Source organism: Macrotis lagotis, chromosome 3 (genome assembly GCF_037893015.1).
Source record: "Macrotis lagotis isolate mMagLag1 chromosome 3, bilby.v1.9.chrom.fasta, whole genome shotgun sequence".
NCBI classification, from domain to species: domain Eukaryota; kingdom Metazoa; phylum Chordata; class Mammalia; order Peramelemorphia; family Peramelidae; genus Macrotis; species Macrotis lagotis.
Window position 1 is genome coordinate 303,025,109 of NC_133660.1, and position 12,671 is coordinate 303,037,779.

Below are 12,671 nucleotides of genomic sequence, written 5' to 3' on the forward strand. Positions count from 1 at the left end.
CAGAGCTCAATACATAGTTGTCTGAAGTGACTGCAGGGCAGGGGAGTGTCTCAAACCTGGTATATATTTTGCTATCAAAACAAAGCAATTAAAAAAGTTGTCTACCTACCAAAAAGAGTGAATGACAGTCTCATGACAATGATAGTGTCACTTGGAGGAAAATGCCATGTAACCCTCATCTGTGTCTATGCTCCCACCATGATGAACACTAATGATGTCAAAGAAAAATTTTAGGAAGACCTGGAGATCCTTACTATCATTATGCCAAAAGAGAACAAGCTAATAATTGTGGGTGACTTTATTGATAGAATAGGTTCAGATTATTAGACCTGCCACAAAATACTCATGATCTCCTCATGTCGAGCATATAACTCAGCACAATAAAACATCCTGGTATCAATTTATCAACAAACATTGGCATCTAATAGACAATGTGATTGCAAGGAAAAGAGATAAAGAGGATTTGTGAGTGACAAAGGCAATGTGTGATGAAGAGTACTGAACTAATCACAGACATCCTTTCCACATCATTCAGATTCAATCAAAGTGTTGGACCAAAGACAAAGTGACTACCAGAAAAAAATTAATGCCAAGAAATACAGTGTGTCTCTGAACAGGAACAGTTTGTTGCTAACCTAGAGGGAAATGTGAGCAGAAAAAGAGTGGACAACTTTCAGATATTTGGAAAAAAGTACTGCGTTTGCTCATCTGGGTGAGGACATTGGCAAAGATCAAGAGTTGATGAAAACAATGGGGATATATAGAAGCTGCTAAATGCAAAATGAGAACTCTACAATGTTTCCCAGCAAGAAAGTTCTTCCTTTTCTAAGAAGGCAGCATTTAATTCCATTAAAACTTAAGTTCAAGTTTAGCTAAAAGAGATGGAAAATTTGGGGCTCAATAAGAAGTCAGAAAAAATTCAATTTTAAGGAGATACTAATGTCCAAAATGTTTTCAAGAACATGTTGAAGGCTATATATGGACTCAAGATAATTTGTTCATCTCAACAGGTTGGTGATGATGAAAGCCACATTGATTTGTGATAGGCATAAGATTCTAGAGAGATGGACTTAAAGCTTTCATGGTGTTCCTCAGAGATTATCCTCAAAAAATGCAGAAGTCAATAATCATTTTCCTCAAATTGAAATTTTGAATGTATAACTGAAAAAGAAGCTTGGAATGCCTTTAGGCTTCTTTCATGTGACAAAGAACACAGTTGAGCTTTACAAGGCAGGGAGTTAATTGTTCATCCAAAAACTGACTGAAATTTTCCAGATTATATGGCATGAAGAGGGTGGATGCAAAGAATTCAAAGATGCCTTAATTCTTCATCTTTATAAAGGATTGGGAATTGATTATCCTGTGAAAATCAATGGAGAGCTTCTCTTTTAGCTATTGCAAGTAGGATTTTTGCTAGAATCCTTCTGCATTGACTGATCCTTCACCTGAAAGATAGTCATCTTCCAGAAAGCCAATGTGGCTTCAGAAAGATTCAAAAAACACCTGGTATGGTGTTTGCAGTCAGGGAGTAATGCCAAAAGAACAGTCTGTATACAACACCTGCAGCTCTGACCAAGCCTTAGATACTGGCAGTCATTAGGGTTTATGGAGAATTAAGTGACAATTTGGTTTTGAGAAGGAGATCTTCAGTATTGTCCATCACTGGCATGATGGTATGCTTGCTTGGGATTGGCCAATCACCAATGGAATGAAAAAAGACTGTGATCTTGTTTCCATGTTATTGGGAATATTTTCAGTCATGTTATGAAACATCTTCACATAAGATGAACACATAGTCATGGTCAGCTACCAAATTACCAGTAAATTCTTTAACTTGAAATGGCAACAAGCCAAGACCAAAGTGGGAGTGTTGATAGAGGAATGTTCTATTTGCAGATGGTTTTGCATTCAATGCAGCCTCTGAAGCTGAGATGCAACAAAGTGTGGGTAGATTCTCTACTGCTTGTGCTCATTTTGACCTAGCAGTGAACACCAAGAAAACCCAGGGGCTCCATCAGGCAGCAGCACACCATCCATACATAGACTATTGATTACAGCAAATAGAGAATCTTTGAATATTGTGGGTTTGTTCACTTATCTTGGAAGTGTACTTTCCAGGGAAGTGCACATAGATGATGAGATTGACACAATGTCAGAGCTAGCTCAGTATTTGGGAGGTTGCAAAAAGCAAGTACGGAAGAGAAGACTTATTAAATTGACTACCAAACTGATGGACTATAGAGCTGTCCTTCTGACTTCATTGCTATATGACTGTGAAACTTGGATAGTCTAACACTGTCATGTCAAGAAGCAGAATTGCTTCCATTTAAATTGTCTTTGGAAGATGCTGAAGCTCACTTGGCAGGATAAGATAATAGATACTGAGGTCTTTTTGCAAGCCAGACTCCCAGACATTCAAATGTTACTACAGAGAGAGCAACTACAATAAAGTGGTCATGTACTTCACATGCCAGGTATATGCTTGCCAAAAGACTATTTCATGGAGAACTCACTCAAGGAAAATGCTCAAGCTTGAAGAGGTCAGGTTACAAGGAGAGGTTAGAAGAAGTGATACAGGGACACCCTGAAAGTCTCTCTTAAGATCTTTGCATGTGATTGTGCAGTGTGGGAGACACTGGCATAGTACCACTCACCAAGAGATGGCCTAACATATTTGTTAAAAGATTGTTTACAGAAATTGCGTGAAACTTGAGAATTTCGAGAATTGCCTCAGGTCACAGAAAAATGAAGGATATTCTTTATGGGGAAATTGGCTCCATAAACTATTGACTTAATGGACTACCAGGGAAGAAATTTAATACTACAATTAGATCTAATCTTTTCTGGAGGTGATTTTGGCTAAAGTTGAAAACAGGTTACTGGATCTGCATATGAAATTCCTTATCAAACCCAGTATTTTGCCTCTCATCACCAAAATGTCAGGACTCTGATGTCAAAAGAAGCATTTATAAAGTGTTCATGGATCATATTTGAATATTCCATCATCTTACATTTCATGCAACTATTCTCTTAGAATCATCAAATATTCAAGGTAGAAGGGAAATTTTGTGAAGTGAACTCAATTTGATAAAGGTCGATTCAAGTTCAGAGAAATTATTGAATATATTTTTTAACATTATAATTCAAATGTAGAAATTTTCAGGAATGAAGTAAATTTCAGTTTAGCTCAGATTACTTTGATTTATATATTTTTGTTGTTGTTGTTTTTGTAAAGCAATGGGGTTAAGTGGCTTTGCCCAAGGCTAAATAGCTAGGTAATTATTAAGTCTTTAAGGCCAGATTTGAACTCAGGGACTCCTGACTCTAGGGCCAGTGTTCTATCCACTGTGCCACCTGACCATCCCGGATGTTATACTTCAAGTAACATTATTTACATTTTTTGTATACAACTCAGTTTATGTGCAGTTTATTAGCAAATACTTCCATCAGATATTAGATAATGCATTGCAAAGTTCTGAAAAAATTTGTGTTTTTTTCCTTCTCTTTTTTTTGTCATTTCACTGGTATTCTGTAATCTGCATGTGAATTTAGCTGCCATCTTTTCTAAAATCTAGGATTAGCCCAAATTCAGGGTTTTTATCTCTGCACAAAATATTTTTAAAATTAAGATTAAAATTATTGCAGGAATTTATTTCTTGCACTCAAATAGAGTATTCAGTGCCCCCTATCACATGTGACTCCTCCAAAAAGCTATCCTAGGTTTATTCTAAGATTTCTAAGACACTAAGCAAAAAATAAGCAATTATCTTTTAGTTTATTGAAAACAAAGGACACAGATATTAAACAGAAGACATTTTAATTGTCATACTAAGAAATAGCAAAAGAATATTTCCTTAGAAGAAGTACTTTCTCCTATCATGTCAAGAAAGTTTGCCTATAAACCTCAGAAGTGAAAAAGATTCCAGAAAAACAGAAAGGTGAAAAATGGAATAAATTGCATATGGTATAAAGGGTATAGCCTTAAGATTGAAATACACTTATATAATTCTCTGTCACTTACTGTAAATATCATATTTGAAAAAAAATGTTTAGCTTTTTTGGTCCTCAGTTTCTTCATGTAAGAAATGGAAGGATTGAATTAGTTGTTCTCCAAATTCCTTTTTTTATTAGAAGCTATGAAGATATTGATTTTCCTATGTGGGAGCATATATTCAACAATGTATTTCTTCAGAAAGCAAATGTGTTCCCCTCCCATTGATTAGTTATGCCCGATGGGCCAGAAACTTTCCTTGATATTATGGAGAAACAACAATTCATACAGAATTTTGAGATATAGCCCTATTGGGCTAAAATGTGTACAATTTCCATGTGAGTAATCATCTTGTGAGTTGGTCCTAAATATGAGGATTATTGTGACTGGATTTCTCCACAATCTATTTTTAGCTGGATGAAGGATTGTTTCAAGTCTTTTTTTCCTTCTTTTTAATTATGGTGACCATCAAATTGTACCCAGGATCAAATTTTACTACACAGCTTCAGAAATTTGGAGACCATGAAGAACATCAAGTCATCACATGTGACCTAAGCTAAATCCAGAAAGAGAACCTAATTGACTTTGTACCATGTGGCTAACTAATCTTGTTAGAGAAAAATTTGATTCCAGCTTCAATGTATTGAATCTTACTCTTGCACTTATTTCTTTTCTTTCCTTCCAGTAAGACACGCCTCCATAGTGATCTGTGGTGTCTACACTCAAAATAGAAGTTCTGTATTTGTGCAAGCTGGACAACTCTAGTACTTTTTCATGTGATTTGAAAGAAATTGACCAATTCAGATACATCAAGGTCATGGCAATACATCATGCCTAGGATGACACTGATTTACATTGTCGATTCTTCTCTCTGGGAACTGTTTAACTATTCAGAGGAAACAATGAGGGCCTCAATTGGTTAGAGACCATGGATCTTTCTCCTGTGTACATTTCAGGCCATAGACTGAGACTCACCATTGGGATTCTAAAAATCAATCTTCTTCACCGTGACTGGGAGTCTTCTCATTATTGCCTAATATACTTAAAATTCTATCTGAAATTGGTGACTGAGCTTAGAACCCCCTCACCCAAATGCCATTCCTGTTCTCAAGGCATCACCTGATGAATATCATGGACTTCATTTAGAATGAAGCTCAAATACTAGTAGCAGCTTCATTTATTATGTACTGATATCTCTGACATATTCACTAATTTACCTCCATTTGAACATATGATTCTAATGATGTGCTAAAAAAATGTAACTACAAGCACCGAACAAATTGCACATTTATAATTATATAAACCCATGCTTATTTAAATGTATATATATACATATATATATACATATATATATCTATATATATATACTTATATGTATGCATGTGAACACTTGTTTCTGTTTTTATTTTAGCCAGAAATCATTAAGAATGGTAGCTATGAAGACTAACATGTAATACTTTCTCAGGTTGAAATTTAGATGAAATTTAAAGAGGCTGGGTAGGAAAACTTGCAGAATATTACTTCAGTCACTTCAAAGTATAGAATCAAATAAAGCAAAAAAGGAATTTTCAAGCAAATACTATGATAGCGTTGAGTTAGGAGATGGAGTGCAATTTTCAAGGCACACTTTGTCTTGAGTTAATATTTGAACATAAATTAATCCTGAGTGCTTCAAAAATATAATAAGATCATTGAGGTAAAGAAATTAAAGATCCATAAATCTTGTGGAATCAAACTAATTTATATGGTTTCATTACAGGGTTAAAAGTTTTTTTTTTTCCCCAAATTGAGGAATACTTGCTCTACAAGGTCATTTCCATTTGTCATCTATAGGTAGCACCTCAGTAAGTCAGTGACTCTCTAAAATTTTCTTAAACTTTACTCTCTGTAACTTTTCTCTAGTCAGATTGATATTCAGTGAAGTAAAAGATGTTTTTACACAATATGGTCTCATTGATTGAGGGAAAGATTACTGAGTGAATAGTGAATCTAGGTTTTCAATTTCTCTCTATGTGTCTTCCATTTATTTCAGACAGAATGTTTCATGGGACAATTACTTTACCTTAACTAGAGATGGAAAGCAGTGAATGGTAAAATCTACTACTCGTCCATGAAGTTTGTTATTATCTTTGAGAGATGTCACCTCTGTAAAGAATTCTCAATAAATCTTTCTTTTTATTCTACTACAATGATGAAAAATGATCTGATCTTGAACAATTACTACAGAAAACACATAGTAACTGTATAGGAAGGGAAGATTTCTGTTACAATATGAGATGGATGCTAAGCATACATTCTATGACTTTTCAGGAGTGTCTTTTCCTCAGAAATGAATACTTTCAATTTATGAAAATAATCCCTTTCAACAAGTATTCTGAATATTAATATTTTGATGACTGTCTTCCTGATGCTGGATCTTCTCAAAATTTCACTCATTTAAAGGAAACTGGTTGTGAATATCTCTGCTCCTGGCTGAGGTAGATTGGAGACATACATAAGAACTACGGGGACTGAATAATTAGATAGCTGTGGTTTCAAAGTAGAAGTGATGATGGTATAGAGAAGTCAACTGCATACAGAATCTACGTGATGGAAGAGAAGAACCTTGAACATCAATGAAACTTAGAAACAAATATCTAGATGTGATAGAATGCATTCAATAAGACTCTCCACTTAAGCAATAGTTAGAAAATTTTTGAAATAGCCACTATAGCGAAATATGTTAAATTTTATTCTGGTTACTATTTCAAGAAGTATGCAAAAAAACCACCAAGCAATGGAAGAGAAACTGATTGTTTTGTTGTCTTTCAGTAAAAATAAAAACATTGAATACATTTTAGAAAAAATATACTAAGGTTGAAATAGTGTTTGCTAATAGAACACAAGAATTCCAATAGGCACATTGGAGAGTCAGACTAATAGAGGCTCAGGGTAGGGGAAGACAAACCTATAGTTCAATAAAGTGAGTATAACTAGAATAGAAACTCTACAGTTACCCCTCTTTCCTACCTAATTTCCATGGACCCTAAAAGACAAGAGACATCCCTCAATAATTAGATTGCAGGCATTTATACATAAATGTTAGGACCTGGTGGATAGACAAGAATCAATATAAAGAGATGATTATCCATAGTATCCTCAAAGTTGTGTCTCAAAGATCAGGAGATATAGTGAACTAATTAAGTACCCAATGCTATGCTATAAGCATAATGTCTAATTTTACGTTAAATAAAAATGGCAAATAGGAGAAATCTTTGATTTACCAGTAATATCTGATGAACATTTCCAGAGAAACATTCCTTTTCTTTATAGAATAAAACTTCTGGAACACAGTGGAGTTGGCAATGAGACAACAATCCCAAATCAGTCATTCAGGATATTGATTTCAAAAGCAACAAACCATTTCCACAGAAAGTCATGACATCCAACTAACCCAAGACCAATTTAATCAATTATTAACATGAAGATGCAAAACCACTTGGAATGTAACTAAATGGAATGCAATTACAACTTATTGCATAATTTTTAATTTCCTCATAAGCTGCCCTCCTCAGAGTGAATCCTCACCTTTGGTTTCTCTTAAAACCCAATGCCAGCAATGGTTTGTCCAACAGTCTATATTATGAGATAATTAATTTGACATATCATTGTGTGGACTATCAATAAGAGAATGAATTTATTATGTATTCTTATGTAGACAAATTTCTTATAATATATCAAAACTGTTAATAAGAAAGTATTTGTCTCTACAATTTGAACATATACTTAAATTCCTGTGATATTTCCTGAAATCAGCCTACAAATCGATGCTATATAATGTAATTTTGCCTATCATTTTTATTGTACAAGGAAGATGATTCTTTAACCTTTGAAATTAATGCAGTATAAATTGTGTAGGAACAAAATATGGGAATAAAACTTGATTTTAGATATATTTTGTAAAGTTTTTAAGATCTTATACAACTTTCTTTTTACCATCTTGAAATAATTGTGTACTATATTTATTTCTATTTCTATTTGGATGTAAAGGATTTTTGTTGCCTTTTTAGCTGAAGGTGTAGATAATCATTTTCCTATTATTTATGGATCATTTTTAATTAGCTGGTATGCTTTAGTTTCAAAATCATTCATTTAATAGTGATATTTTGCTAAATTTTTCATAATTGTGTTATTTCCCTTCCCCAGTTTCTTCCTCAGAATGACTTTGGTACCATTTACAAATTTAAAATGAAGTGCTTTTGTGAATTAGACTTATCCTAAAATCTAAAAGGAAAGAATATATTCTAGAAGAAATTGATCATTTGAATAACTATTAATACACAAGGAAAATTTCTTTCATTTAAGTCATAAGAGAAAAAAAGAATGAGAATGATTAACCAACAACTCAAAACTTAGGAATTTTATTTCGATTTGGAAAGATCTCATGGCACCACCTCCCCAAAATCAACAATATAGATCAACCATGTGTCAAATCTACTAAACATTGCTATTCATCTGTCTCTTTTAGTTGCCATTTCCTACAAAAAATGTTGAAGTATCTCTTACTATTTCTTTTTTACCTTATTTAGAAAAAAATTTTCTTTGGCTATTTGTATTTCATATTAAAAATAACTTTGATCCTAATTTGTGTGAAAGGTTATGTCCAAACCTATTTATATCTAATCAACAATTTTCAGGATATACAGTGGAACATCTCTCTCATTTTATTTACTTGACATTTTAGTCAAGGTCCAATAATAAAGACATTTTTCCCAATCATAAAGGATCCATGCAGCATATCATTCTTCATTCTAAATTAAGGTATCTGCATTCTTTCTATTATGCCTTAAGTAAAAATTATCTGCAGTAGAATCCAGAAAGAATTTTGAAGACACTCTTTTATACATTTTGTACACTTGAATTGTATCTCCAGTATATAGCACTTTGGCTAGCATATAGTAAATGCTTATTGTATGTTCTGTCTATCTAAATCTACCTATAGAGTTATAGCTTTCTATTTCTATATACATAGATAGATAGATATACATCCATGTATATATTGAAATATTTACCTCATTAGTTAATTATCAACCCATCTATGCATCCAATTATCTTAAAATCATCATCTATCTATCCATCTGCATGATTGGCTTTCAATATATCTATCTGAATTTTTCATGATGCTAACATATTTTGTCCCACTGAACATCAGTCTCCTTATAAAATAAATTTGTTCTAATCTGTTGTGGTTTCTTCAATTGGAATGAAGAATAAAAATTCGTTTATATCATGTCACTGGCAGATGAAAAACTGATTGTGGAACCTTTTTCAAGCATCATATGTGCATGAAGAGAGAAGAATTATGATGAATTTACCCTGAAACATAACTATTTCCATACTGACTCCTCATCAGACACAAAGATACTAAAATGTGGGTTATACTGGCTGGGCCCAGTCATAACTGGAAAATCTAGTTATTCCTAGAGCTGTTATTATTTTGATGTTTGATGCAGAATATAATATAATGACTAATCGTTCTGTATTAACTGCCTATGTTATGCACCTAATTTCAAGCATCAAGGACAAGTCCAAGCAGCTGAAAACTCTTCCAGATTGGTCCAAATCTCCTTGGAAAAAAAGAAAGTTATAATCATTTATTGAATACCTATCATGTTTCAAGTATTGGGTCAATAAATTATAAATATTTTTTGAATTCATCCTCCCAAACACCCTGTGAGGTGTTATTTTTCTCATTTTATATTGATGAAACTGAGGTAGAAACCTGTAATAGGACATGCAAGACATTTTAGTGGGCTGGACAATGCATGCATGTTGCCATCTTAACTTGTTTTCTTGCTCCATAGCTTCTCCATAGCAGTTTTTACTTCTGCATTCCTCAGTGTATAGATCAAGGGATTGAGCAAAGGCGTTCCAATGGTATAAAACACAGACACCATCTTATCCATAGGGAAGTTAATAGGAGGTCGAAAATAAATGAAAATACAAGGAACAAAGAATATAATGACCACAATTATGTGAGTGGTACAAGTGGATAAGGCTTTACGCTTCCCTTCTGCACTATGATTTCGTAGTGAATAAAGTATTACAATATAGGAAGTCATGAGAATTAAAAAACTCACAGAACATACAATTCCACTGTTGAAAAGAACCAATAGTTTTATCACATATGTATCAATGCAGGCCAATTTTAACAAAGGCTGCAAGTCACAAAAATAGTGATCAATCACATTGGGACCACAGAAGGGTAAACTTAATGCAATCATGATCTGGGTGATAGAATGCAGCAAAGACCCCATCAAGGCCAATGTTACTAAATTCCCACACATCTTCTGGTTCATGATGACTGGGTAATGCAGTGGCTTACAGATGGCCACATAGCGGTCATAAGACATGAGGACAAGGATCAAGATCTCCAGGCATCCAAAGAAATGCACTCCAACTAATTGAGTCATGCACTCATTAAAGGAAATAGTCTGTTTTTTAGAAAGGCTGTCTACAATCAGTTTGGGGGCTGTAGTACTAGAGAAAGAGAAGTCTGCCAAAGACAAGTAGGTCAAAAAGAAATACATGGGGGACCCAAGTGTGGGACTGGTTTTGATGGTCACAATGATGAGCAGGTTTCCTATCATTGTGGCAATATAGAAAGCCAAGAAGACAATAAATACTAACTTCTTTTTCACTGGATCTTGTGTCAGTCCAAGAAGAATGAATTCAGTCACGTTGTTTTTCATTTCTATGTCTTCAATGAAGATGGGAAGAATATATGTGAGATCTAATCATTCCATAAATGGTAGAAAGTATCAGAAGAAAAACAGAATAAAGGATCCTTTGTTACAAAATTTTTGTCCGTTCTCATGTATTTCAATGTTCCTATTTTTCCTGTACCCTTAAAAATATTCCAAAAAATATTTCTGTTAAAATTAACTTGCTACAATCTGCTTCAATTAATCCTCCACATTTCTCTAGCTTGTTCCTGAAGCATTAAGGTTTTTGTCAGTAAAAGAATAGATTATAATTCACTGAATGATAGAAATCAATACTTACTGAAAACTGATACTTTCTTTACATATTTTCTATTAACCTGCTAGAGTGAATATTATTCATCCTTTGTTTTTAAAATAGGTCATATATTTAATTAAATGACAATATTTCATTTAATCAAACATAAATATCTATCTTAATAACCTATAGCTGTCATTGCTACATCTGATCTCTGGAATAAATTAGTGGAGAAAGTGACTTTTTTCAGATAATAATTCTTCAAAACTTCAAAAAATTATAATGTCTTCCTTATGTCTTTTAATTTAATGAAAAGCATTCCCAGTCACTTAATTTTTCAAATGGCATATAGTATACAGTATACTCACCTTCTTCATTGTCAATCTTTGGAGGTTTTATAGCTTGTTAGTATTCTTTCTATAATGTAGCACATTGCATTGAATAGAATACTCCAGGTGGTGCAACATGTTCAAAGCACAGTGTGATTATCAAAATCCTAATTGTGGAAAATACATTTTCTATAATTTAGTAACTTTTCAGTAAGTATAGGCATATACAGATGTGTGAATGTACAAATAGATAAGTAGATATATAAACAGATATAATATCAATTCATACATAATTTTTGTCATTGCTATTCTATTCACCCATCACTGTAGTGACTACATTAAAATTAAAGAATAGCTTAATTTTATGTGAATTGATGTTACTGAAATTCATTATCTCCTACCCGTTAATTCGTTTATGAGAATGGTCACAAACAGAAAATATTTTATACATATTCCATGAATTCATTGGCAAAATTTCAAAAAACTCTTGCTTTCCCTTTTGAGAAAATCATTGTTTCTTACAAGCAAAAGATAAGAAAATTATATTAATTATTCCTGTTCTCAAAAAGTGTACTTTTGGGGAGTGGCTAGGTGTCACAATGAATAGAGCACCGACCCTGGAATTCAAATCCAACTTCAGACATTTAATAATTACCTAGCTTTGTGGCCCTGGGCAAACCACTTTACCCCATTGCCTTGCAAAAAAAAAAACAAAAAACAAAAAAAGTGTCCTTTTTCATAACAGATGAAACAAAATTAATTTCATAAATCTTTATCTGTAACTGACCATACAATATATCTCATATAGATTCCTCATTTTAAAGGAGAAGAACTGAGTATAAAGAAATTTTAAGTGACTTTCTCAAGGTCAATTAGATAGCAAGTGAAAGAACCAAGAGTCTTATTTATGATTTCTGCTCTAAATTCAACCCATTTACCAATTTACCATTGTGTCTTTCAAGTAAATAAATAGGTAAATGGAATTTATAAATGGTCAAAGGATATGAAAAGATAATTTTTCCAGTGAAGAATTCAAAGTTTATGTATTCTCGTATGAATAAATGTTCTAAATGAGTTTGATTAGAAGAATGCAAATCAAAATACCCTTAGGATGGCAATTTAAACCTTCCAGATTAGCTAAAATGATACTGGAGAAAGTCACTTATATTGGTTGAAATGTGGAAAACTTAGGATTCATTCATTTTTTGTGGAATCATCTACTAATTATAAAGTTTTGAAGATCAATGTGGAATTACAACATAAAATTTATCAAACTGCCAATGCCCTTTGACCCATTAATATTAATTCTAAGTTTATTTTCAATAGTGATTAAGTAAATAGAAAAGATCTAT

The 12,671-nt window shown here is 33.0% G+C and overlaps 1 protein-coding gene across 1 annotated transcript; it reads right to left on the reverse strand.

Moving 5' to 3' along the window:
* Window positions 1-9,810: 9,810 nt before the first annotated feature.
* Window positions 9,811-10,722, reverse strand: LOC141519669 (olfactory receptor 4C11-like). Its single transcript, XM_074231844.1, has one exon. The coding sequence runs from the start codon at window positions 10,720-10,722 to the stop codon at window positions 9,811-9,813; it is 912 nt and encodes a 303-aa protein (XP_074087945.1).
* Window positions 10,723-12,671: the final 1,949 nt, after the last annotated feature.

What these genes read in the sequence shown, in the direction of transcription:
- LOC141519669 (XM_074231844.1), bottom strand. Translation starts at nt 10,722, where the DNA reads ATGAAAAACAACGTGACTGAATTCATTCTTCTTGGACTGACACAAGAT.